Source organism: Acanthopagrus latus, chromosome 4 (genome assembly GCF_904848185.1).
Source record: "Acanthopagrus latus isolate v.2019 chromosome 4, fAcaLat1.1, whole genome shotgun sequence".
NCBI classification, from domain to species: Eukaryota; Metazoa; Chordata; class Actinopteri; order Spariformes; family Sparidae; genus Acanthopagrus; species Acanthopagrus latus.
In genome coordinates, this window is record NC_051042.1 from 31608802 (window position 1) to 31636035 (window position 27234).

General features: G+C 43.9%; 2 protein-coding genes across 7 annotated transcripts in view; one reads left to right on the forward strand and one right to left on the reverse strand.

Annotated features, from left to right (window-relative positions):
* Positions 1–11057: 11057 nt before the first annotated feature.
* Positions 11058–19811, forward strand: brd7 (bromodomain containing 7). Of its 3 annotated transcripts, none has more exons than XM_037096817.1 (17): positions 11058–11217; positions 11594–11787; positions 11867–11960; positions 12055–12115; positions 12266–12410; positions 13225–13335; positions 13849–14018; positions 14862–14976; positions 15357–15432; positions 15691–15798; positions 15914–16049; positions 17121–17232; positions 17337–17384; positions 18118–18205; positions 18859–19002; positions 19408–19548; positions 19624–19811. In XM_037096817.1, the coding sequence occupies exons 1-17, from the start codon at positions 11169–11171 to the stop codon at positions 19692–19694; spliced, it is 1863 nt and encodes a 620-aa protein (XP_036952712.1). In that variant the 5' UTR covers positions 11058–11168; the 3' UTR covers positions 19695–19811. The 3 variants fall into 3 exon arrangements, with proteins under 3 accessions (XP_036952712.1, XP_036952716.1, XP_036952713.1); XM_037096821.1 differs by having other exon boundaries at positions 17340–17384; XM_037096818.1 differs by having other exon boundaries at positions 12058–12115.
* A 41-nt stretch (positions 19812–19852) lies between these two features.
* adcy7 (adenylate cyclase 7) overlaps positions 19853–27234 on the reverse strand; it is a 51985-nt gene continuing 44603 nt past the window's right edge. For 3 of the 4 annotated variants that reach the window (XM_037096812.1, XM_037096814.1, XM_037096815.1), the window contains 10 exons: positions 26317–26454; positions 26057–26161; positions 25680–25876; positions 25391–25502; positions 25035–25193; positions 24075–24221; positions 23689–23796; positions 23438–23552; positions 21740–21864; positions 21054–21200 (listed from right to left, as the gene is read on the reverse strand). In XM_037096812.1, coding sequence (XP_036952707.1) covers positions 21054–21200; positions 21740–21864; positions 23438–23552; positions 23689–23796; positions 24075–24221; positions 25035–25193; positions 25391–25502; positions 25680–25876; positions 26057–26161; positions 26317–26454 — 1353 coding nt within the window. Of the gene's footprint in view, positions 21201–21739; positions 21865–23437; positions 23553–23688; positions 23797–24074; positions 24222–25034; positions 25194–25390; positions 25503–25679; positions 25877–26056; positions 26162–26316; positions 26455–27234 lie in introns of all 4 variants that reach the window. The other variant, XM_037096813.1, reaches the window with a different exon arrangement.

The following is a 27234-nucleotide window of genomic DNA, read 5'->3' on the forward strand; positions in this document are numbered from 1 at the left end:
AAGGTCATGCCAAAAGGAGGCAGCTTTGAAGGAGCTGCAGCTCCACAATCAACGGCTTTTTTTTTTCTTATTTTACACCAAAGTGTGTGTGTGTGTGTGTGTGTGTGTGTGTCCTCTGAGAAAAGGCTTGATGGGCTTCTTCTTTCACCTCCCGCCGAGTGTGTCAGGTCGGAAATGTCACTTTCACAGAGTAACGTGCTGAGCATCGCTGGAAACCTCATTGAATTTGCTCAATTCTTTTGACGTAATGTGATTATTCAGAGTTACTGCCCCCCTAAAAAAAAAAAAAACACAAAAAAAAACTAAAAAGAGGAAGTTGTGGATGACTTTGATTGAAATGCTCACATGTGAACGGTTTAACAATTATTTTTGTATTTGTCATTTTTGAAGATGCCCCCAAAAAAAAAATACTCTAAACTGCTTATAAACACGAAGAAACAGTCGCTGGAATTAGGCTAAAAAAAAAAAAAAAGGTTACTGTAATCCTGCTGCATGTAATCCCTTCCTCCTCTTCACAGAGTGTGTGTGTGTGTGTGTGTGTGTGTGTGTGTGTGTGTTGGATGAGTGTGGTCCTCACAGATGCTACGTGAATGTGTTTCTCAGAGACCCTGAGATCGTAACAGATCCTGTCACCGCCACACATCCAAGTTAACCTTTTTCTTCTCTTTTTTTTCTTTTTTTTTGGGGGGGTCTTTCCTGCGATTCAAAGCTCACCGGTTTCAAAACAATCTCTTCGACAGGGACCCAGAAAATGTCTGAGAGCTGCTTTTCAGCTCAGCGTTACCACAAACATCTGCTAAAGCTGTTGGATGAGAAAAAAGAGAAAGAAAAAAAAAAAAAAAACTCTTTGCAAGCCTCATCAAAAGGCTTGGCAGAGAAAGAGCTCCTCAAACGCGCAGATGGTGATCATGTTTTTATCATTTGCTGAAAGTTGTGATCCTCTAAATTCATTTAATTGGTGAGAGGAGGGGGGACAGTCGTACAATTCCACCTTAAATGTCTGCCAAGCTGATTTTTACAGGTCACGTATTATGTGCTCTGAAAAAACACCAGGAGAATTATGAGGTTTTGGTTTGTTTTTTTTTCTTTTTTTCTTTTTCAATATTGTCATTTTGGACTCTTGTCCCTGTGGCACATGTTTTCATGGTTGGGTGGTTCTGTCTCACATTTTCACCGCTTTTTAATGGGTTGAGAGATTCTTGGTCTAAAAACTGCTTGGAGATTGCCAAGGTCTCCAAACGCAGGGACTGAATTATACGAAACATATTTCTTCATTTAACCTTCGAATTACAGGGTTCAACACATTCTTTCTGTTCTGCTTCTTATTTTATGTTTTATTTTTTTTATACCACCAAACGTCAGCTACGTCTTTTTCGATTTCGCTCCAAATCACGGCAGCGAGCTGAAACTCATTAGAGACTTTACGATCATTTCCAAAAGTCGGCATCGTCTTCATGTGATGTGAGAGATTGTGAAAGTTTTCAGCCAAACACTCGTTACTTATTAAAGAAAACGAACGCTCAGTCTCGTAAAGGAGACATGTTATGCTCATTTTCAGGCTCATCATTTTTATTTTTTTAAGGTTACAACAATAACAGGTTTAATTTGTTTTAGCTCCTGTCTCTTTAAGACTACCAAACCTGCTCTGATTGGTCAGCTCACACATGCCTGAGCCAGCAACCCCTCGCCGTGTCTCCAGCAGGCTCCGGCATGTTTTTAGCTTCTAGTTAGCTTCACTTCTACTGTGAACAAAAGCATAAATAATGAAAAAGCATGTGAAAAATGTGTCAGTGTGTGTGTCAGTGTGTTGTGTAATGCTGCTTCACAATAAAAGCTTTTAAATGACTGAAGACCAGGGAGCTGCTTTTATTTTGAAGAAATAATAGCAAAATGAAGCCACTTTGTTAGCGGTGATTCGTGGATTGTATATTGCAGGGATTGGGACAAGACTGCATTGGTTTGAGACACACCTTCAAGCAGGTAGTGCAGTAGTGATGTCACAAAGTCACAGGTTTAAAGGCGGAGATTTCAGGCCCTTCGGGAGCGGTGCTTCCTGTGGGAGAGAGGAGCTCTTTAACTTCTGGCTTTTTAGCTTTCAAGACCTTTTACATACACGAGAAGCTGCGTAACACTCTGAACTGAAAGAAGGTGGAAAATTGCTTTAACGTTTTTGTCAGAGAGGAGTTTATTTTCTTCTCCTTTCTTTAGAAAAGCGTTGTGAGGCTGCAGGAATCGACAGCTTTGCAGGCAGTCCGGCGACGACAAGCAGCAGAACAGCTTGTGGCTTTTCCCTCGACTCCCTCCGGAGCAATTAGGCCTGGACTCCCGTTTCTTTACATATATTAATTATCGCTGTTGTGTTGGAGTCAAGAGCACGAGAACTTCTCTCTGTTTGGACGACACTTAACTTAAACAAATCACATCAACCACCACATTCTGTAATTACTATTTAATTCTGTTGTACATAATTTACCGTAAAGATCATGAAACATGATTTAAATCCCTCGTGTTGGAGTAAATCTCACAACAGAACACAGACACAATAAAAAAAAAAGAGACATATATAAAGTTTACTGTGTGACACAAAGGCTGCAGAGTGCGATGCAGTTAGATTTAGCGACGCTGTAAAAGGTTTGCTGTGTTATTTTTTCGATCATGGAACAACAACGTTATAGTAACAGTAACACTGAACCCACTCAGCTGTAAACAAACTCACTGTAAAGATCCGCTGTGTAAATTAAGGCTTCTTAGCTTGTTAAGCGTTTCATTTTCTGTTTTACAAGTCTCTTTAATTTGGCCCCTTTTTTTGTCTGCCTTCTTTCTTTTTTTTTCCCCCAAATGGTCCTTTAATTAAACTCCAGCTAATTACACAACTCTTGAATGACTTCTCGTATCGTCGGCTGGGCGTGGGGAGGAGAGGAATTCTGGCGGAGCTAAAAGCGAAACAGCAGCTGACACCCAGACGTTTTAATGCCGCCCTCGACTCACAACCAGAGCTTTATGGACGCATCGCTCATCCTGCAGAGAGCTCCGGCTGCTGCAGGCTGACTTCATTTTTAGGTCGAGTTGAGCCACTGAATTCTGATAATTGTCCTGAAAGTTAATGAGGATGTTGAGTTTCAGATGTGGCATGTGACAGTAATGTATCACACATGATTTAGTTCTCGTCAAGTAAAAATTTTGACCTGATGATGGCAGGGAAAATGAGCGTCAACCAAATTTCGTGCCAGATTTAATCAACGTTCCTTCAGCGGGTTCAGGTTTTTACTTTTAAAAAAAACAACAAACGTCTAGAGTCAGCGCTCACAATTCCTTAAGGTTGCTGTTGCAATAGTTTGAGCTAAATGCTAAAGTCAGCATGCTAACGTGCTCACAATCAAATGCTCAGCAGGTGGTAGTTTGACAGATAGCATGCTAACATTTGACATTATACACACATTAAAACAGAGAAGCAGTTTGTCACCACGACTGGAGATGATCAACCATCACGTGAACAAAGGCAAGCTGAAAATCTCAAAGCAGTCGCACCTCCCAGTGTCACAGGCAGCTACGAAGCGTAAATAATCTGAACATGATATGCCACGTTTAGTACAAATGTCAACCTTGGACGTATCTGTAACGTATCATCTGGGCCCAACAACACCTGGTTCAACCCAATGGGTCGTTATCAGAGCTCAGTGGAGCCTGATGACGAGCTGATCAATCAAGCTGATGAATCATTTTATAAAACATTCTCAATCGTTTGAACACCCTGCTGAAAAAAACAGCACAGAGCATGATTTCCATGCTGGTTTGGTGCTGGTTCAGCCTCATCATGATGGCCAACCAGAATAGTCTGAAGTTGCTGATGAAGCTGGTCACCAGCATCCCAGCGCCAAAACACAACATATGCTGGTCTGTGCTGGTTTTTCCCAGCAGGGCAACTTTCCATCATCTCGATCTTTTAGATGTTGAAAGTTTCCCGTTGCCTTTTGTTGATCAGCATGAAATGCACATTAGCGATTCCTACAGTCGCTCTGAACATCAAAAATAACACTGACTGATGGAAGACTCTCTCCAAAATAGATGCACACAAACATGACGTCTGCTGCCAATCAAATGGAAGAAAAAAGTAGCAGCTCTTCACTTTAAGAGGATTTGGCACCGGCGGGTTGGGTTAATCCATATCACAGTCAGAATCCCATTAATTGCAAACAGATAAGTCACCAAGAAAAATCCTGTATGGGTGCAGAGACAGTAAGACTAGTTATCTATCGGTCAGAATGGGAACCATATAATATCTGACTTGATTTTAATGGCATTGCCAAGTAAAGTGATGTTCAGCTGAGCTCTCCTGGTTGTTAACTCTCGGTTTCTCTTTTCTAGACGCCTCTGTGATTTGGTGCTACACACCGAGGAGGACCGAGAACACACGTCTGTGTGTGTTCCCTGAAAACACCAGCCATTACCAGCTTTGACAGGCCGGCACAGTCCAGTGGCCTGTCAGGAAGAAAACGGGCAAATGTGTTGAAATGTAGAGCGGCCTGGTTACCCTGAGAGCCGCTAACAAATCCCCCCCGGGCTCTGGAGCTCAGCGAGGGGTCTGCGGACTATGACTGATCCGCGCTCGCTCCACTGAACCCGTCCACACCGAGAGAACTTGCGAAGGCCTTCAGGGACCTGCTAGCTGTCCCGATTCCCCCCATCGCACCGTGGAGAAAACTGATCCCGTAACCAATGCTTGTTAGACTTTTTTTTTATATATATATAATAAAAACTACAGTGTTTTTCAGCTAAATGCTCTGTACAGTCAGGAGGGGGTTGTACAGCTCGACGTCATCCCACCGTTTCTTAGAAAGTAAAAGGACATATTGTGCCACTGATACTGGTGCTGTCAGGCATCAGTGTTACCTAGAAGGAGATGTGAACCCGCTGTGCGCTGAGATGTCACTAAAAAGCAAGAATTGATTAGCCCAAATGAAGGGATGCGGCTCCATCCAGAGCCATAAATGACTGCGGCAAAGTGTGACAAAGAACTGAGTTCCTCTGATTAATGCTGTGGCTGTCAGCGAGCGCCGGGCCTGACTGGCACATCAAAGCCGCCCCAAAAAAAAAGAAAAAAAAACAAAAAAAAAACACAAGGAGCCGGTGGCATTTCCAACAAAAAAGCACAATCTTCATCCTTCCTCCATCATCACTAACTTTACCCCATACTCAGCGCTGACCATTTAGTCTGGATTGAGTCACACTCAATGGGGGAGGAAGAGCTTTGAAAACAACTCTTTATCTGCGTGTTGCTGTTTTTTCAGGGCGCACAAAAGGGACCGACGAGACCATTTATCTGTAGATTCTTTAAAAGAGAAAAGAAAGGCGAGAGAAAAAAGGCGAGCCTACCTGATGTTTTTTCTCTCTCTCTCTCTCTCTCCCTCTTTTTTTTCATGAGGCGCTGTCTGTGCCTGCAATCCCTTTATCTGCCTTTCATTAGCGCCTCGCTCGCCCTCTTAGTAGGGCGGGTGTCTGGGAGACAGTCACTTTCTCCCAGCCTGTGATGTTTCTGCAGATTACAGAGGGGCCTTTGAAGCCGCTGCACTCCTCATTGCCAGGGCCTCAGACGGGCCCATGCCATCTGTCAGATTGACGGCAAAGTAGCGGAATGGGGGCTGAGACACCCTCTGTTGATCCACACTTTTGTCTTTTATGTGTCACGTTTGGATGTCGTGTGAAAGCCACACCTTTGTAATCTGCTGCCGGCAAACGCTGGCCTCCGCAGCACACAAACACACACACACAGACGCAGACGGGGGAGAGAATAATGGTCCTCCGTAATTACTCTTACCTGTGGGCATCAGTCTCTAAATGAGACAATTACCGTCATCCCCTCACAGTGATCTCTGGTTTCCACCCACTTTTCCAAGGCCCTGGAAATCACTGTCATGTGGGTCTTTTTTTTATTTTTATTTTTTTATGCCTAACCAGTGGGAAGGATTTGATTGTTCAGCCAGTGTAGGAGACTGTAAGTTTGTCTGCGGCAGGATGAACTGGAATGCCCGAACAAACCAGCCACCAGCAGCTCCACGTTTACTTTGAGAGAAACTTTTTCAAATCACAGAGAAGAAATACACTGGGCTGGATTTTTTTTCCTCCCACTGTTGATAAACGCTGGGAAACATTTCTACGGTCGGTAACACTGAATACGTTCACTTGGACGACATCTGGCCGAGGCCGGACCGTTCACTAATTCACGGAGAGAAGAAAAAGTATACATCATCGCCATGTTTTACAAATCAAGCGCTTGAAAGACACAAATCGTCACTATCAAGACACACCAACAGACCAAAAAAGACTCATGTGCCAGCTGTTTTTATATCTTATCAAATCTACATCAAATCTGCAAACCGTTGTCTATGTGTTTGCTCTATACATGGCAGTTTTTTAATGTAGTAACCTAAAAAAAATGTGATTTTTAGCTGTGTATTCTCATTTTTTCTGATATTTACCGTGCATCAATCGGCTCGACTCGTTATGTTGTGGTTGATTGATTGATTTCACACTGATGATGAAAGCAGCTTATTACGATCCATATTGAGCTCTCTTCTGAAAAACAGCACCTTCTAGTGGACGTTGTAAATTATTACAGCCGTAAAGGAGGAAGTCACATGCTCCAAAAGTCAGCAGAGAGTTATTTTATCTTAAAAACGTAGAGAAGTTATGTCACGTACATAACGTACCTGCAGTTACGTGAGTAATAAATGTAAGTTTAACCCATAACCAAGATGATTTTCTTAACCTAAGTGCTTTACGTGCCTTGAACCAACCAAGTAGTTCTGTTGCCTAAACCTAAACCTTTCGTGAGTGACTGGCAGTTCCAGTCGTTTAGGTTTGAAGATGTGTTGGCTAACAAATGAATCACAACTTATCATTTGCCGTATACAGCTAGCTTAGCCATAGTAAACAGCAGCTAACATCAGAGGAGATAAACGCATTGTTTAATCCATTCCTTAAACTTTTGCTGATGTGTTTTTGGAGAGAAATGCCGTCCGTGTCTACGACCGTGCCAGAGGTGTCGAGCTATGACTGGACCGTCACTGTTAGCAGGAGCTTTTTACCGAACAGTTACCAGTCGTGTGGGTTTTTCCTCTGCTAGTTTGCTAAAATAACCTGAAAAGAAAAGTTGATAGAAGTTCTAAACCGGCACCGTGTTGTATTTAAGGGGTGACAGTCTGAGAAGGATGACAGCTGAGATACCTTGTTTATAACGGCCGAGATTTACCCTTTTTTTTTTAGGGAGGGAGTTAGGGGTCCCTGATAAAAACCTTCTGAACGAGAGCGAGATTAGAGGCGGCGCGTCTCCGCCTCAAACGGTGCCTCTCCCTGTGTTGAGATGATAAATTCTCATTGAGTTTGTCCCAGTGGCTGCCTTTCAGTTTATATGAACTTTTTTCAAACGGCTAAGGATCTGACGGGAGGATCGTCACCGAGCTCCGCAGGCTTTTAACACACCTCCCCTGTGTATTTTTTCCCACCCCAGGACCACTGTCTTCAGAGGCTCGGGGAGAATAAAGGCTCAGATCGACAGAAATCAGCGGTCGTCCCCTCCCTTTTCCTTCCTATCCCATCCCATCACCTCCCTTCCCTCCCCCATCCTCGCTTGTCCCATCACACTCGCACACACTTGCAAATTTATGATGCGTGTAAGCATTTTGATGTGTGTGTGTGTGTGTGTGTGTGTGTGTGTTGCATGAAAACGCACACACAGACTTCTGCCAACAAGCATCCCCTGTAGAGTCGTACATCAGACCAGCCTCCTTAAAAAAAAGAATAATATAATCCCCCCCGCCCGCCCCTCCATTATAATGGAGTTTTCAAAAACAGAATAATACATTAGGTACCTTAAAGCAGACGTACCAGAAGTGACGTTACACTACAAAAACGTTAAGCAAGCCCGATGAAATATACATTAGAGTAATTGGATCAGAGAGGACTGTGGCTAGAGTGGCCAGATGCTAAAGATGAACGATGAGGTCCTGGTTCTGAGTCTCCACCTGAGCTTTTCTGGCAAGGCATGTAGAAGTTTTTGGTTATTGCAGCATCAGACCTTCCTGGGTGGGATGTCAGAGGGACCACAGGACTGGAGACGCCGGTGATCTGATGATCAAATCGACGAGCGAGAGCCGTTGTTTTGGTTGCAGATGTAAAAATAGAGTCGCCGTACACATAATTCTTTGACGGGCGTGAGTGACTGATGCTCAAAGATGCTGCCTGTGACAGACTGGCAGGCGGGAGAGAGAGAAACACTGAGGCAGGATGATTGGCTTCTCCTCTTTGATGTTTCCGTCTGACTTACTTCGTGATGGCTGGTTACATCTTCAAAAAAAGCCGCTCCGCGTCGACAGTTGTAATGACCCCAAACATTTCATCTGTCATATCTGAACGGCGCTCTGACAACTTCGAGTGAAAAGAGAGGGGAAAAAAAAAATAATACTTCTGTGACCAAACTACACGCCGTATTCTTACATCTGCCCATAAAGGAGAGAGGTTATTAATTTGCATTCGTCACAGGCTCTAAGTGTGGCGTAATTACCCAGAGGGGACTTTGAAATCCAAGTTTTCAATCGTCAAAGCTCAAAACCTAAACAAATAATGTCGCAGACGTTCATGTGGAAGGACACGACACAGATTAACAACAGTCAGGCAAAAAAAGCCATCGTGGCATGGAGACAGATTTACAACTGTTATTTCCGGGCGGCTCAAACCGAATCGTTCCAGCACCTTAAGAATTTGTAAAACGACCGACGTGCTCCGGCTCAGCGGCACCCAAACAGCACATTTTATCTCCAGCGCCGGTTCAGCCGAACCATGTGCGGGGCAGATAAACCGTTCAAAGCCTGCCTTTGTGTGCCTGTTTGTGTTTTTGTTGTGTGTACGCAGAGAGAGAGACCAAACATCCCAGTTCCATCCAGTCCGCAGAGCGGGAAGCGGTTTCCCATGGTTCTGCCGGGATGCCGCTTTCATGTGGAAACAGTCTCCGGGTCCCTTTAGCCTCTCTGTTGTGACGGAGGATAATGAAATTCACAACATCTGCCATTTGTTAGCCCTGTTTGGTGTAACTGATCTCCTTTTAATCCGTGGACTTCTAACGCGTGTGCAGCTCCGCAGCTGGAATGAAGCAGATGGATCCCACGGCCTCTCTGGGGCTGCAGCGGGCCGGCCCGGGAGCTGGCACGTATCCTGGCCTTCCCCTCCTCGGGCTCGACACACTGAGGCGCGCTGCCTTTCGACCACTGCAGTCATTACAAACTGCTTTCTTGTAATGAAGGCTTTAAGCTTGTTCGACAAGTTATACTCATCCTCGCTCGCTCCCTAGACGAGGATCGCTAAATGCTCGTAATTCAAGTGTTAAACTTGACCTTAAGGGATTCGCTCCAACACGGAGACAAAAGAAACTCTATTTAAAGAATGCATATTGTGCTTTTTATTGCTTTTTCTGTGTTTTATTTAGATTCTCGTGCATGTAAAAGCCTTGAAGGTAAAAAAAAAAAAGCCCCAAAGTCCGCACCAACAGAAGCTCCTCTCTCCCACAGAAAACCCTGCTCCTTAAATTTCCTTCACATTTTCATCATTTCTGCCTCTCAGCTTGTTGTTGTTGTTGTTGTTGTTGTGAGTGGTGCTGGCTCAGGCGTGTGTGAGCTGACCAATCAGAGCAGACCGGGTATTCAGGAGGGCGGGTCTTGAAGAGACAGGAGCTAAAACAGAGCTGCAGCAGCGGATGGTGCGAGAACACTGATGTGTTTTCTGAGCATTTAATCTAGTAGTAATCCAAATTAACATGATGACCCTGAGAATGACCAGAATACGTCTCCTTCAAACGATCTTCCTCTCTCACAATATTGGGTGCTATTTCTCTGAACCTTGAGATCCATATATTATATTTGGCGATGTAAATCGTAGCTTTCTCAGCTAGTAACCATCCTGGAATGTAAAGGGTGTACTTATGCGGCTGGTATGTCTCACCACAGATCAGGAGGTAATTTGTTGGGGATGGGTTTTTTCTTAGATAGGAGACTCGAACATCAACAGTGTGTCAAAATCACCTCTTCATCTGAAAGGCAGGAACGGCTGAAACGGTGGATTCAGTCAGTCAGTCTTCATTCCTTTCAAACCTTCTGCCCCCATCCTTTACCCTCTTCATAAAACCTGGAATGTGCTTCAAAGAATGCACACTATCTTTCCTCCATGAATAAAACATCTGTCATTCATCAGCCGGTACAATATGTGCCGATTTAACAGCATAACAGCTCCTGCAAGGCAGGGAAGCTCCAGACTGTACGCCGTCCTGTGGAGCCCGGCCAAAACCGAGTGTCACCTGGCTCCCTTTGGAGCTTAATGTGGTTTATTTAAACAAGATCCAGCTCATGTCTTTTTGAAATTAAACATCATTTTTTTTTATTCTATTTGCTTTATAAAGCCCAAGCACTAAAAAAAAATCATACATCAAAAGTGGGAAATGTTCTCGTTTCATGATGACGCCCCCTAATATTTCTAATTTCTAATGTCTGAGACAAAATCACCTTGATGATGTCATCAGAATTAATCAGCTTGGCCTTGGAGGGACTTCAAACAATCAAGTGGGTGTAAGGAAAGATGCTACGAGTTGATCTAGTGTTTTGGGTTGATAAAAATCAGGATGTCTTGGTTTCTGCAGCGTCACTTTGGACTAAGTGTCACTCAGAGGGCATCCCAACTTTCATTAAAGTGCAATACTAAATAGCTAGACAAGCCCTTTAACTGTGCATGCATAAATATGGATGTGTGCATGCATGTATTCCTGCACTGATGTGGTGGTGTGGCTAATGTGACTCTGGGATGCACCTGATTCAAGCAGACATGATTTCTGTATAAATACTTATAATTATCTGTGTCAAATCCACCATCTTAATGATGCATGGTGTAAAGTGACAGTTGTGACTATATCACACCACAGGGTAAAAGTTTTGCAGGGTTTGGTCCGGGGTGGACTTTAAATACTGGACTTATTTCGCCCTCTACCGGCGAGAAAGGTGATTGTAGTTCCCTGCGCTACCACCGCCTCTCCGGCAGGTGGCGCTGCGGCCCCGCGGCGCTGTTCGCTGTTTCCCCTGCAGATCAGAGAGAGAGCGACCGGCCGGCGGTGGCAGACCAAAATACAAACAATGGGCAAGAAGCACAAAAAGCACAAGTCCGAAAAACACGGATATGAAGGTAATTAATTTGTACACAGTGAGAGAACTAATCTAGTTAAACTTTTTGACTAATTTGTTAAAAAATATAGTTGGTTTCGCGCTTGTTAGCATGACCACAATCGTAACTTAGCTGAGTAGCTAGCGTGCTGCTAAGCTAGCTACCGGGTTGATTTAGCTGTTTGTCTCCCGCATGTTTCTGTCATGTGTGAATATTCAGTGTAAACACAAGCTCGGATTCAGGATTTAAATACAACGTTAGCTTTACGCTCACAACGGCGCCTGTTTGGTGAGCTAGCTACCACGTAGCGGCTGTTGCTGCTAGCATCTCTCAGCTGTCAGCTACGGTTAGCTACCGTTAGCTCGATGATGATTTTTGGCTGGCTTGGTGTCCGCAGAGTACGGAGAGAGACCGCTGAAGCTGGTGCTGAAAGTGTCTGGGAATGAAGTGACGACGGGAAGCTCGAGTCGGGACACTTTCTACGACGAGCAGCCGGCAGATACTGACAAACCGAAGGAGAAGAAGAAGAAAAAGAAGAAGGATAAAGAGAGGAGCCTCGGCTCACCAGAGGATGACAGAGGAAAGAAAAAGGTAATGGTGGATGGATACTGGAAGGGTGTGAAGTCTTTAACTGGAGGAGCTGATTTAATATTTTGTTTTGTAATGTTAGACTCCAAAGAAGAAGAAAGGACAGGATGCAGATGGAGAGGAGGACCGAGAGCAGAGCAGAACTCCTATCCGCTCAGAGCTCGATAAACTGGAAGGTATTATCAGATGTTCCTCTTCTTCACAGCTTATGTCGACACTTTTTTCTGTAAAGTCTCAGGTCTTACCTTGATATGTTGTTGATTTTCTCAGCAGAGAAGGAACAAACTCCACTGCAGGAAGCTTTGAACCAGCTCATCAGGCAGCTCCAAAGGTGCAGCAGTGATCCTTTAATGATTGATCTGTTTGTTTATTTCTGAGCTATTGGACCCCAGGAACAAGTCTTCTTCATGTTACTATAGTTACTATGTGTCTGGTGCTGCAAATAAATTCTGTACATGTGTTTTGTTTTTCTTCTCTGTAGGAAAGATCCCAGTGCTTTCTTCTCCTTCCCGGTGACGGACCTCATCGCTCCCGGCTACTCCTCAATCATCAAACGGCCCATGGACTTCAGCGCAATGAAGGACAAAGTAAAGAAAGAGTGCTACCAGTCACTCGATGAACTCAAGGTACCTGTCTGTATCTCACACAGGTGTATTGATGCATGCCAGCGGATTATCTAAATGACTTCATGTCAGTTTCAGGCGTGACATTCTCTCAGTTAAACTTTCATTCATATCATATCAATATTTGAAGCTTATCAACTTGTCAAGTAGCTCAGGGGGAAAAAGATTTAGTAGTGAACAGCTGTTATTTCAGTGTAACTCTTAATCAACCTGTTGAAAAATAGAAGTATTGGATCAGATGCATCTGCAGATACCAAATAATAAAAAACTGTGACTTGGATCTGCACTAAGACTTGATCAGGACATGCAGAGAAACAGCTGCAACGTGGAAGACATCTGTAATTAATGTCTAAATGTTACAGAAAAGAAAATAAGCTACATTTCACTATTTTGTCACACCTGGAGCTAAGCCTAATAAGCTAATAGTAAAGCTGTAAGGAGGTTAGTTTTGTCTGTTGCTGAGAATATAGTCTTAACTTATGAAAAGGTTTGGGCCTCGGCTGTTAAGCAGAGGAAACTTACAAGAATCAAACTGGCAACATACTTCTAAGATTTGTTTTTTTCCTGTACTTTCTTAAAATATGATTTTTCTTTCCCAGTCAGGTAGAAAAATAATAAAGTGCGTAGTCATAGGTAATCGTCTGGCCCTTTTTGCATTTCACTTTTTCCAATTCTGGTTGTTGTAAAACATAGTTGAACTAACGTATAATGTTCGTCACATATACCAGGGTTATCACTCTTTAATGCATTTCGATTCACAAGAGTTGATGTGTGTCGTGTTGTCACGTATCTGATGTGTTATTTGTTGCTGGTGCAGGCGGATTTCAGGATCATGTGTGAGAACGCCATGATTTACAATAAACCCGAGACCATTTACCACAAAGCAGCTCGGAAACTGTTACACTCCGGGATGAAGATCCTGAGCCAGGTATGAAACTCGAGGGTCTGGGGAAAAAAAACTTGCGTGGATTGTCCTGTTGTTACTCCAGATTGTACACAGTGAATATTATTATTATTATAGAAATACATTTACAGTTAACACAGTGAAAATATGAAGTGTAAAGGTCCAGTGTATAAAACTAGTCGATATTCAGTGATGTAGTTAGCACACAGCCTTCACTGGAGTTTATTAGATTTAAACAGAATAAATATTCAACACTTCCTCCCTGAACCCCACAGTGGTATTTATCCACACGTGTTAATCGCTCTCTGTGCCACGAGATGTCATCGTCATCTTTCTGTTTTGCTGTAAACTTCATTTGGAGCACTTGAACAGATGGGGGCAGCAGATCTCTGCGAAATGTTCTAGACTGGTTACGTATAACACCATCAGTGCTACCAACAGGTTTCTCAGGCAGATTTTCTTCTCTCCAGTTCTACTTTTGTTGTTCCTGTTTCTTAGTGAAAGAAATTAAATGCACTTTTAATTGTCCTTCAATAGGAAAGACTGGACAGCCTGAAGCAGAGCATAGAGTTCATGTCCGGCCTCGACCCTTCTGCCAGACAGCCAGTGAAGTCTGAGGAACAAGGGGGCACCGGTCAGGACCAGAACAAAGACAGACCCATGACCTCGGACACCAGCGATCGCTCCCAGACACCCAGCACTCCCAGGTCCTTAAACCCGTCACGTCCTTATGTCCCAGTCATGTAACACTGCAGCAGAGCTTCTCTTCCCCAGATTTCAGTGTGAGGAGGTGAAATAATAATCGTGACTGTAATTTCACTTCATGAATCCCTTGAAGCTTAATTTCTTACATGATCCGAAAGTGACAAAAATCTGTCCCTGATCTTTAAAAAAAGAAAATCCAGCCACATTTTCCAGATTTTGTTTTTTGTAAGATGCTGAAATTGTCAGTCACGTGTCAACACAGGTGAGGTTGAGATGACGAATCGACCAGAAGTGGAAACTGCAGCATGTTGGTGGAAACGATTTCCCACACTTGTTAGCGCAAGGTCAGGTTTTTTTGTTAGTTTTTTTTCCTCACAAACACTAAAGCGAATCCGTTTTCCACTGTGTTGCTGGAGGCTGAGAATGTTAGGAATGCCTCACAGCATGTCGGGTCTTGTTTTCTCTCATGGCTGTGCATCTTTTAAAATCGGTGATGTAACAGAACCGGACGATTCAAGTCACGATCGGTTACGACAGAGGAGCAGCTGAGCAACCCTCTACTGTGCAGTTTTTCATTCAGCTACTTTTTTTAACCTTCAGTATAAGAACAAGAGACACTGCGTATATAAATGGCGTTTACTGACGTCAACAAAACGCTTCCAGGTAGATTATCTAAGAAGCGAAAGTAACACGTAGGCGTTTTTAATGAACAGAAGCCCTCAGTCCTCTTCCTGCAGTGTGCATGCTTTTTTTATTCTTTCTATAAAGTTAAAAAAAAAAAAAAACCTTTTCATACGCAGTCGAAGAGTCTCATCTGCCGGCTGTCAATTGTGTTTCATTTGCAGACAGGATAAGGACTCCAAGGACGAAGCGGCAAAGGCAGAGAAAGAGCTGGAGGAAATCCGCAAGGTTATCGAAGACTCGGGAGGAAAGCTGTCCAGCAGAGTGCTGCAGTGTGATGTGAGGGAACAGGGTCACACTCAGGACCGCTTTTTTTTTTTTTTTTAATAGATGACAATAACCACTATTAAACATATCACGACTATCTGCTGTTTTTAAAATGGTGTCATGAGAAGAAAAGTATCTGATTTCAAAGCCCTTAGTGGAGATAATATCTATGATTTTCTTTAAGGCTAACGGGGGATTTGGTGTTTTAGACATTTGGAACATTTTACTTGGGGGTCATGAGATTTTTTTTTGCTCCCACTGGGTGTTCGGTTGGTCAGTCAGTAGTGGTTTGGAAGATGGCCTGTTGCTCTCCAGGTCCACCACAAATGTTTCAACACAACACAGTCTTTTCTCAGGTTTTTATGGGCATATGTAATTTATTTGTTGTGTAGTTGGAGTTTGCGAGGCGGAAGTCTGACGGCTCCACCACTCTGGCCATCCTCAACCCAGCAGAACCGTCGGTGGGAGGTGAGTCCGGTCTGGAAGCCCGTAGAGTCCCTCAGTTGATCGCTGGAAAATGAACAAGCAGCTATTCAGATGAGTAGCTATTTCCAGTTTTTTGAAATGTGAACATTCGCTGGTTTTCTCAGCCTTCAACGATCGTACACTGAATATCTTATCCCTTTCAGATAGTTAATAGTGAAAAGAATCAGCAGACTAATCAGTGAAAATAAATACATCAAGACAATGAGTAAGAGAAAGAACTAAGACTGTCTCCTGCTGCAGATGCTGGTTACTGTCCTGTGAAACTCGGCATGATGTCCAATCGGCTGCAGAGCGGCGTGAACACCCTGCAGGGCTTCAGGGAGGACAAGAGGAACCGGGTTACTCAAGGTACTCTACTGCTCCAAATGTTCCGGCACGATGCCGATGTTGAGAGCTCTCCTTCCTGCTGGTTGAGCTTTTTTTTTTTTTTTTTTTCATGAGCCGATGTTTCTGCTTCCCACAGTGTCCTACATCAACTACGGGCCCTTCACCTCCTACGCTCCCACCTACGACTCCAGCTTCGCCAACATCAGCAAGGAGGAGTCCGACCTCATCTACTCTTCTTACGGCAACGAGTCCAGTCCGCGGGGCTCAGACAGGTATGTGCAGCGCCGACGCACTCGCGCTCTGTGGCATTCACACAAAACGTCAGGAGGCATTCCTGAACGACTGCTTTCCAGATGCTTCCGTCTTTCACTGAGGTCACCTAGTCTGCAGGAGGTCAGATGTACACTGGGCCTCATTCTGACTGGAACCCGTCAGTCCTTACACTTCGGTCTGTCGTCTATAATTATCTCATGGTATGCTGCTATAGGTCACTCATGACACCCTGGTCCTCCATAAGGCTTTGCACCGTCCGTGTTAGTAACCTCCAGAGTTTTTGTGTCCAGGCTGAACATTAAAGGTGACTGGATGTTCGGAACAAACTGAGTCAGTTACATGAAGATGTTAGTATCCAGCTGAAATGGTATTGCACTTAAGTATGTTGCTTATTTATCTTTACCTCCATCACAGTCGTCAGTTGGTTTGTTAGTCATCAGGATGACACAGAATCTACTGAACAGATTTCCTCTAACAGCAGAGAATAGACCCCATTTGCTTTCGGTGTGGATTCGGATAAAGGGACGAATCCTCTTTCTTCCTAATGTCTGTAAAATTGTGATTAGATGTTTTTCAGCATTTTCATAAATTCACAAGGAACACAGCTCTTGTTGTTTTTCACCAGAGGTGTATTTAGGCGGCTGGTACAATTTGATGGGGACTGAAGTAAAAATCTGGACATGATTGAATACAACTGGACTGCTGAGTTATCTTTCACTACATTTTTGAAACAGAATGATGACCTTAGAAGTGAGGCTGGGACTGTAAGGTGTATTCTCATTTGAGGGACATGAACAAGCTGTCTAGCTTCTATAGCGTCTGGTCCTTTATTCTCGTTGTGTCCTCAAGCCTTCATGTCTCTTCATGAAGAAGAAACACGCTCTGACTGTCTTTGTTTCACCGGGTTCAGTTGCTGCTTCAGAGCGTTCGTGTCAGCGGAGTCAAGAACAACTTCTTATTTTTCTTGGCCAAGAAATTGATTCTGGTTTTCACAGCAGCTTCTGCTTCGAAAACAGTAATGGTAAATGTTGTTCTGAGTGTGTGTGTGTGTGTGTTTGTGTGTTTGGCAGCTTGACAGAGTTCCTGGCCAACTCAGATGAGTACGTGTACAAACTGGCGGACAATCTTCTGGACGCAATAACCAACGGAGAGCATTCGAAAACCCTGAAGCAGAACGAACCGGTGAGCTTCGACTGTCGCGTCTTGTGTTACTGCTGAGTTAAACTGCTCAGGATACAACAGGATCAGTTGGCTCAGTTGTTTTTTGTTTTTTTTTGCCTGTTCAGCAGGTGGAGACGGCAACAAATACACAAGGGGACAAGAATGAGATGGAGGTGAGTTTGTGATCAACAGCTTCTGTTCCTCACGAGTCCCACAACACAGTACGAGTGGAAACAGACATCAGGTTCATAACGAGAAATATCAGTGTGTGCTACGTAACGTGAAACCGGAGCATTTCACCCTCGTCAGTGCTGGATGTGATGTTCGGAAGATGAGCTCCTGCTGTGCCGTTGTTCGGTGTACAGCGTGTGTGATTGCATTACACCTCGTGTGGATTCTTCATTTCATTCCGACGTTACGGATGGCCTCTGCAGACGGCGACTGCGTCAACCAGCTGAGAAAATAAAGCAAGGGGCCTGCCTTCAGCTGTGAGCCATCCACGCACGGAAAGAACATTTCCCCTCAGCGCGCAGCGGTGCAGCTCGTTTAACGCTCGCCGTTGGAGAATTTGGAGAGGCCCTGTGTTTTCGTTCGGTGCCCGCTGGCTGTGCGGCTGAATCGTTCCTCAGAGCAGCAGAGGAAACCAAAGTACAGGCCCCTCCATCATGCACACAGCAGCCCTCTGTGCTGGCTCTGTTTGCTTTTCTTGGCAGCGCTCCAGTTTACTCTCATCTCCTGCCCGGGTGTTGCAGCTTTTCATTAGGGCTGATTTTATTGGAGCGAAGACGCAGCGTGACTAAAGAAGCTTCAAAAGGCCTGGATGTACCTGAGACGCGTCAGCTGTCTTGTGTGGAATGCATCTTCCTAATCTGACTAAACATGTTGTCTCCCCCATGTCTCTTGTAGGTAGCTGAACCCGATGCATACTACAGCAACCGGCTGGACTTCCTGTACTCGGTTACAGGCCTGCAGAAGCCTGAAGAGCTCACTGGAGGTGAAACTTCTGACTACATTTCATTTTTGATTGATTAACTCACCATCTATTCTCTAATATGTCAGAAATGTTTGGTTTTTAATTTAAACTACCCATTCATTTTCCTGGAGCACAAGTTGACAGCTTCAGATTGATTTTAATCTACTATCCAAAGAAATGTACAACCATGTAAAAAGAGAGCTGGAACTAGAGGATGTCTGGCGCTGAAACAACCGCCTGCTCTCATGGAGGATCACAGATCTGATCTGCCCAGCTGAGAGAGCAGGAGGCAGATCAGTCAACGTTTTCAGCCCCGCCTGCTTTATGTTGTGGACAAAGAAATTCATAATCACACTGTAAATGCTCTTGTCATTGAGGTAATTTGAAGGAAAAGAAAAAGCCGTCATCTAGAGCAGTTAGCTGGGCCATTTAGCCATTCATCATCCCATTATGCATCCTCTCAGATGTTTCAAACAGCCCGTCATAGTTTCCCTCTGCCCCCCCTTCTGCTCTCTGAAACCTGAGGGTGCCACATCAGGGTTGAGAGAGAAAAGATGTATTGTGCTCAACGTGTGCAGCCAAGGACAAGGGGGGGGGGTTACCACGAGGTAACTGGAGCAACCCAGAGGAAGCATTAACCGCATGTTTCTCGTCTCTCTTTCTGTCCGTCACAGAGGCTCTGCATTTCCAGCAGAAGTTGGACGAGACTACAAAGCTGCTGCGTGACTTGCAGGAAGCACAGAAGGAGCGTCTGAGCGCCAAGCAGCCACCTAACATGATTTGCTTGATGGCCCCGACTCAGAAGGAGATGGAGCTGGGTAAGAGCCTCGAACACCTCCCCGTGTGCCTCTTTTCTTAGGATGACAAGTGCTAATGTGTCTTTTTATGTGTGCTATCGCTGCTAACGCTAACTACCACTGTTTATGGTACAATTGAAGCTACGGCTAGCCCTGTTAGCATGCATTAACACTGAGAAAGCTCTGACTGTCTGCTCTAAAGCTCACTCTTTGCCATGTCACTCAGATTTTGATTTGCATTAAACAAATTTGGAGAACCTGGTATGCTAAGCTATGCTAACAGGCTACCTTAAACACAGCACAGATATTCAGGTGGGAAAAATTCTGTTTGACGGACTCCTTTCACCTGTGATTGTTTCTTCTTTAAACTCAAATTATTCATAAGTGTTATATAACAATGTTTGCTTTAATTCCTCCTGTCTGCAGCGGAGAAGGTGACGGGGAACCTGGCTGAGCTGACCGGTCAAGTGGCTCCATGTGACGTCAGCAGCGTGTACGGCATCAGGAGGGCCATGGGCATCGCTCTACCTGCAGAACCACCCGAGCCCTTCATTGACCTCACCACTGGTAAACACCTTACTGGGCATTGTGTTTATTTATTCTATTCATTCATCTAATTTTATCCTTTTCAAATGTCTTCAGTGCAGGGGATGGCTGAACCGATGGAGACCTCGTCCAGTTGTCAGGATGCTGTTCCGGTGCCTCCGGTATAATTAAATTCCACCCACACGTTCTACAGCTGAATAACTTAAGTTTTGTACGAAAGGTGCTTTTTTTCTGTGAGACATTTGTATGCATTTCAATTAATAAACCTTCTTTTTTTTAATATATAAACCTGGTTTCTCTGTAAAAAGTACTGTATGACAAGCTGTAGACTTAGGAAAACATTTATTACATTCTGTAACTGTACAAAATTCAATGTCACATTTGTTCACATGAAGGCCAATACATTATTATCATTATTATTATTATTATTATCAATATTATTATTATTATCATTATTATTATTATTATTATTATTATTATTATTATTATGTAACCACGATTACAGACGACATGATGGTCTCAAAAGTTAAGGCCACAAGACAGATCAAGTTTTCAGAGACACTTGAGAGCGATCCGGATCAGTTCTGGTGATCGTCTGAGCTGCAGCCAGGAAAAACATTCACAGCAGGCGGGTTGTTACATCATACAGACCGGAGACACCGAGGGGCAGCGTCACAGGTTCCCCCGATGCAGCATAAATGCACACAAGCGGCAACACGTTAACAGGTGACAAAGATACAGCACGTGGGTTCGTCCATTTCCTCCTGGAACGTAGTGAATACCTTGTCGTATATGTAAAATTAAACAGGCCGAAATACGTGATCACATAAAGGGTTGTTACACCTGAACAAAGGTGTTGAAGATGCAGTAACTTCAGGATGTGCAGCACGGCCGCAAAGTGAAAAACTCACTACTTTTCCTCCTTTTTATCTTTACCTTCTGTTTCAGCTCGTTTCTGTACTGAAACAGCTGGCAGATGTCGTGCTCATTACACAGTAACGGAGCAGTGTTCCCATCCTTTCTCAAAACAGGTAAAAACCAGACGCCTTCTCAAAGTAGGATCCAAACAGAATCCATTGTTTTTTGTTTTTAAAGGACCGGGAGGTCTTCAAAAAAAAAAAAAAAATTACACAACTGTATTTGGCATTAGTACGAGACGCATCTTTTCTAATCAGAACGACAACTAAGTTAAAGACAAAGAAAAACAAAACAAAAGAAGTACAAAAGTGACTGATCACTGGACGTAAACCTGGTCATGAATAGAAAAAAAGATGGCGCCTGTACGTTCTGACCGTCTCTCCCACCATCCTCGTCTAACAGGGTCCAGCGTAGAAAGTGTTGGTTCATCGCGACATCACGGCGAGGCAGCACTTTCTCTAAAGTCATTTCTATGCAGCAACATGACAGGAACACAGCTGTATTTCACTCAGCTCTGTCTCAACACTTGTGGCGTTCAGGAGCATATAAACTCTCGACTTGTGTACATGAGTCCGTGTCCGGTTCTGTTGGCTGTGCCGGTCAAGGCCTCAGCTCAGCCCCATCCCCTGCTGCTTGCTCATGTCGGTGCACACAAAGAAGGTTTTCAGCTCGCCTTTCCCCTTCACGTTGATTAATCCTCTACAGTCGCACGAGTAGCCCAGCTTCGACAGCACCTTGAACGTCTCCTCTGTGACCTGAAGGAGAGGGAGCACACGACTGCAGCTGAGAAAACAAACCAACTCACAGAAGTCATTTTTTAAAAACAACAGCAAAAATATGACTGTTTTTTTTTTTTGTTTTTTTTTTGGTCTCGTCGCTACTAAAATATTCAGATTTAAAACAACATCTGGAGAGGCTAAAAATCCTTTGTGAGAACTTCCCCGCAGCAGAAGTAACATCTGACTTCTCAAACTGAATAAATGTTTTAATTTCCGACTTCATTATGACAGCATTATTGTGGCTACGGCAGAGCAGTGCCATTAGCAGAGGAAAAGCAATTTCTCAAGTTAAGTCATGAATTGCTTGGGAGTCCACAGATTAATGTGATGCGCTGCAATAAAGTGCAACTGCAGGGGGAAAAGCTAATTAAATGTTCATCTCATGAGATGTTCTTAGGACCAGCGAAGAATGGACATTTATTTTTCTGCTGGAATTAAGAGATTTGACTACTTGACCTTCAATACTACCATATAAAATATCGCCGGTGGCCTCTGTCGGGCGGCGCCGAGCGTACCTGGATCTTTCCGAGCTCCCCGGTGCTCTCCATCCTGCTGGCCACGTTAACGGTGTTGCCCCAGATGTCATACTGAGGCTTCCTCGCTCCGATCACTCCAGCTATCACCGGGCCGTGATTAATGCCTGTGGAGAAACAACAGGTTATGATAAATGAGTGCAATGTTCACATGCAGCATTAACAGAGGGAAGTGAAGGAGTGTGAAGGAACAAACAGACGTGTTGAAATACAAAATCCAAGAAGTGAAACGATCCTCACACTGTGGTGGCTCAAAGATGTACCAGAGTTCAGATGTTCATCAGAAATGAAATAACTCTTTTAGCCATTAATACAATGCTATTCCTTTGCTGTGATTTTTCTCAAGGACACATCAGCAAAGCAGATTTTCTGAGCGGCAGACTCACTAACACGGGGCTGAAAAAGCTTTTTTAACTCCACAATACTGTGGCTGGAATCTCTTCAAAAGGATTTTAGACACGACGCAAACTCAAAGTCAAGCGTCTCCCTCAGATATGCTGAAAATCCACGGCATTGATCGAGAAGTTTAAAAACTGCGAGATGCTTCACAGCTCATAAAATTTAAATGCTAAACCAACAGGGGAGAGATGAAAAGTGATCAATCCCGTGACACTATTTAGATGTACAATAAATTAAAACAAAAAACTTGACTGCAAATAAAAAAGTTCAAGACATTATTCAAACCTTATTCAGTCTAGTGCATTCAGTGGCTTCGCAGCTACAGCCTTACTTGGTCTGGTATGTTGAGGAGCTGATGGTTACTGATGCTTTAAGATAGATACTGCCGTGTAACTGGTATTACTGAGTCACTGCTCTCGCTTCATCACACCTCTCTACTGCACTGATTATCCTGTAACAGCCATCTGTGGCCACAGTGGGCGCTGTTCAGCGCAGCTCCACAGATGGGTTTTTAATGCAGGGATGCTTGATAAGGAGCGGAGAACACAGCAGGTGTAGTTGGGATATTTAAAAGCGTCATGTTACCAGCAGCAGAGGAATTACAACAGTATGGCGACAGCTGTCAAATAATCACATTTTTCTTTTAATTAATATGAATGTCAAAACTGGAAGTGAGTGGATTTTGTTTTAAGACAGCAAAGTGTTTAGACGCAGCCCGGCGACAAGGACAGCACTCTGTAAAGGAAGAAGTAACCCGCTCGCTGTGAAACTACAGTGTTCGTGTTGGCTTTTTTATCTTCAGAGAAATGTAAATATTTTAACTAAAACTTTTAACCGAGATGTCTGCTCGGAATCAACCGTGTGGGAATAACTGTGTCAGGACTGCAGACACAACACACAGAGGTTAAGGTCTCCCAGACACTCCTCTGGGTTCTGTCTCTTTCTCATGGCTTCAGTGTGACATTAGCTTCACATATTACTTGATGTACTTAAGATAACCATGTAAAATGAGCTCAACATTACGGACAACCATGAAGCAGACGCTCCACATGTTACAGTACATTAGCCTCTAAAGACGAGCTCACTCCGGTAAGGTAGGTTTAACTTCTACTCCAGTCCTGTGAGCAACATGACAAACTAATAATCGAGCCAGTGAAGGCGGTGCACTACATAAATGCCAATCATGTACAGTGTAACCAAGGAAACCTGGATCTAGTGCAGCGCAGCATTCAGTCAATGAAAGGTTTCTGCTGGAGCTGCCAAGCAGCTGAGCACACTCACCCACACGCAGCCTGAAGCTATTGAAGGAATGTCTGTTGATGCCGTCCAACTTGCCAATCAGAGCGATGGCAAACTCCACCATGATCCCTATCTGGGCCTGCTGCCGCTCTTTGTCCTGAAAGAACATATCATTCAGCGAGCTCATTATGACCGCTTCAAGCTTTACGGTTTGTATTTATGACATGCGAACACAGTTGTGGGCTTGCAACCAAAGCCGGTGTGACCCAGATCTGACCCAGGATCTACTCCACCTGATTGTTCTCCTGACCAGGCGTCCCACTAAGCCCCGCGGCCGCCATGTACGTGCTGCCAATTGTTTTGATCTTCTCCACGCCGCTGAACTTTGGCTTGGACAGCAGCTGTTTGGTTAGAGAAGCACAAAAAGAGACCGAATGTTATGAAGGAACAGTTCCTTTCTATTCATTCCTGAATTCTTAAGCATGAGTTCTGATAATGATGCAGCCCCTGTCCCCGCGGCGCACCCGGTTAACATTTGGAACTGGAAGAAGAGCATAAACAGAGCTACCGATAACAGACCGGGACTTTAAAGACACATCTGTCGTGTATCACAGGGAAGTGCTTGGCAACGAATGGAGGATATGAGGATGAAAGAGACGTTTTTTTATTTCTTCCTGACCTCGTCAAAGTCAGCGATGATCTCGTTCAGCAGCCTCAGGCATTCCAGGCCCTCTTTGTTGATGTCACACTCGGTGTAAAATTCTTTGAAATCCGGCACTGAGGCGAACATCACACACACACAGTCATAGGACTTGTAGTAAAGGTCCTTTCAGGAAGGAAAAAACAAAAATATAAACTTAGTGGTTTACCCAGAACGAGACAGTGACTGTAAGACCTGCATTAACTACTACTACAAAATACATACTTTCCCTTTTTCCCAGTAGGGCTATTCATCCATCTAGACTGATAATCCACAGACCTTGTTGTGAGCATTTCCACATAGGAACTATTTTATTTCCGAGGGTCGTGCTCCTAACAGCACAGGATGTAAACATTAATGACTTCCTACTCCGCTGAGCTGTAACACTGGTAGACTTGTAGATGCATGCTTCCGTCTACACGGTGATACGGAAAGAAAATAGTTCCTGCATCCTGCTCACAGGATGGATTATTTAGAGTAACCGTCATTATTTCAGGAAAGAGACACTGCTGTTGAGATTCAAATTCTTTTAGAACTATGTGCCCCAAATGCCAAGTGCTATATTTGTGTATTATGTTGGAGAGAAGGCAGATGTCTCTAAAACTTGGCACGTCATACCAAAACAGTGTGGATGGATACAAAGTACTATAAATAAAAACTTCAGGGGTGTACTGTCCTTTTAAGACAATAATGGTTTAAAAAAGAAAACACTCAGATTAAATGTCATGTTTTATCTTTACAATAAAGTTGCTGTCAGTAAAAATAAAAACCAACTGAGCAAACATGAAGAAACTCAAAAGAAATTACTTCCATTTATTTCCACACCAGTCATCTTTCCTGACCAGTCAGAGAAAATATCTTCCACTTTGTTATTTACAAGACGCAAACTTTACAAGATATAAAGTGGCTTGTTCCAAACTTGATATCAAATAGTCTCACCTCGTTCTTTTTGTTCTCCCCGACAAACAGCGCTGCCACGTGGGCCGGCAGCACGTTCTCCAGCAGCAGGCGGTTCAGGTTCTCCCTGGTCTCGATCTCGTCCTGCTCTGTGCGGTTTTTATACTTTAGCAGAAAGTCCTGACGGAAGCAGGACTCATTCTAGAGGATAGAACACAGTGAGGTTAGATTATTTAGCAGGATAATTGAATTATCAATTTTAATGTGTTGCAATTTTTCAGAATTTGTTGGTATAAGGAAAAGATAAATTCATGAGAGGCCAACGCGGGATTGGTCTTTAATGACTTAAATGTGAACTGTTTTGATTGTGTTCATCTGTTTGTCATCTGTTTCATTACCTGTTGTGAGATGATGAGCATGGTGACCAGGAACAGCGTGATATATATGCAGCTCATCACCTGGGGGTGTTTCACCAGCCCTAATTTTTTCAGGATGGTGTCGTCATCTATGCTGTAGAACCAAGCAGAACCTTCAAGGTTGGACTTCCATGTACACATTTCAGGCATGATTATTCTGCTTCAGCTCAAATTAATAACCAGTATAAAGTTTCTCGAACTTGGAACCACCACGAATTAGTGATATGGTTGCTCTGATACACTATGATTGACTGTCTACATTCACTTCTACCTGCTGCAGTTCCAGCTGCTAGAGTTGTTAGTATAGAGGACGTTTCCGTAGGCCACGAAGAGATCGCTCTTGGTGCTGAGGATGATGATGTAGTATGCTGCGGAGGCCAGCGTGAGGAAGAGCACTTTGAGCTCAAAGCTCACCCGGAGGAAGACTCCACAAGCGATGAGCGAGAGGATACAGCAGTACACGGAGTACTGAGGGAGAGAAAGGCGAAAAAGATATGTACATCACTAATAGGTATATTTTCAGGTGAACTGTGCCTTTAAACACATGCCAGAAACTATTTGCACATACGATTAAATTTAGTCAGATATAAACAGGCATTAAATATTGTCATTTCATTATTGTCTCCGGATAACAAATCCATCACTCACAGGCAGGTAGAAGAGATCCCCCTCTAATCCTGGCTCAAAGGAATCATTTGTGGGGGACGGGTCAGCAGCATCGCTGGGACATGGCCCCGGTGTCTGGACGAAGCACTGCAGGGGGGGTATGAAAAGATTTGACTTACAAGCAACTACTGGACCGCTCGCTTTGAAGTCTATTTGTAGCTGTGCTTCACTTCATAGCTGTCATGTCATGAGTGTTAATAATGACCCCTCTCTTATCACCCGACATGTGAGCGCAGTCTCACCAGGTTAAACACCGCCAAGACAATGATGACCGCAGTCGTGATAGTGGCCAAAGGGAGGCGCACACACGGCCGCTTCACTACCGCCTCCGACACCGCCGGCAGCCACTGACAGCTCGATAGCTTCTCTGGAAACAGGCGCTGCAGAGGAGAACGTGACGTGATGACAAATATGGGGATAAAACAGGTATGACGAGCACAGTCATTCATCTCCAGACATCATGTGTGGGTGACTCACTGCTGGCTATTTCAAGTGAGGGAATCTGTATGAGAGGAGGAAACACTGCCTGTGTCAAGGACTGCATGTCAGGTGTCGTCCACTAAGTCAGTAGGTTAGCTAAAGAAAGCTACAGCACAGTGAGCGCAAGGGACAGCGTCCATGTCATGTTTCCATTCACACACTGCCATCATAAAACCACACATGTCACACCACACACACATCACTTCGCCCTTGGCTTTATTTAGCCAAGCACATACTTAATATATCACACGGGTATTACGTTGTTTGACCTGTGAATCTATTAAGAGTTGGCAGCAACGCTTATAACTTGATAATTTTTGTTGTGAATTCCCTGATGTTGCACTGCAAGAGTCCAAGGTCTTTATGAAACATTAAAACATTGATTTTATAGTTGCATTCCAATGTGAAACAACATGTGGATGAATACAAGAATGTTTTCACTGAAGACTATTGTGTCTCTCCTCCAATGTGAAGAAAAATCGAAATGGTTGTACAGCTCAGACACTGCTGGACCCAGAATGTATGTACAGTGTTTACTTTGAGATTTAAAGTCCATCCTTGACCCAACAGGGATGATATGAAGGGATGACTGTAGGGGATTTAAGTTATTAAGTGAGTTAACAGTATATCATAGTGATGCCTCACATTTTTCATTTCAAAGCTGAGAGACTTCATGACTT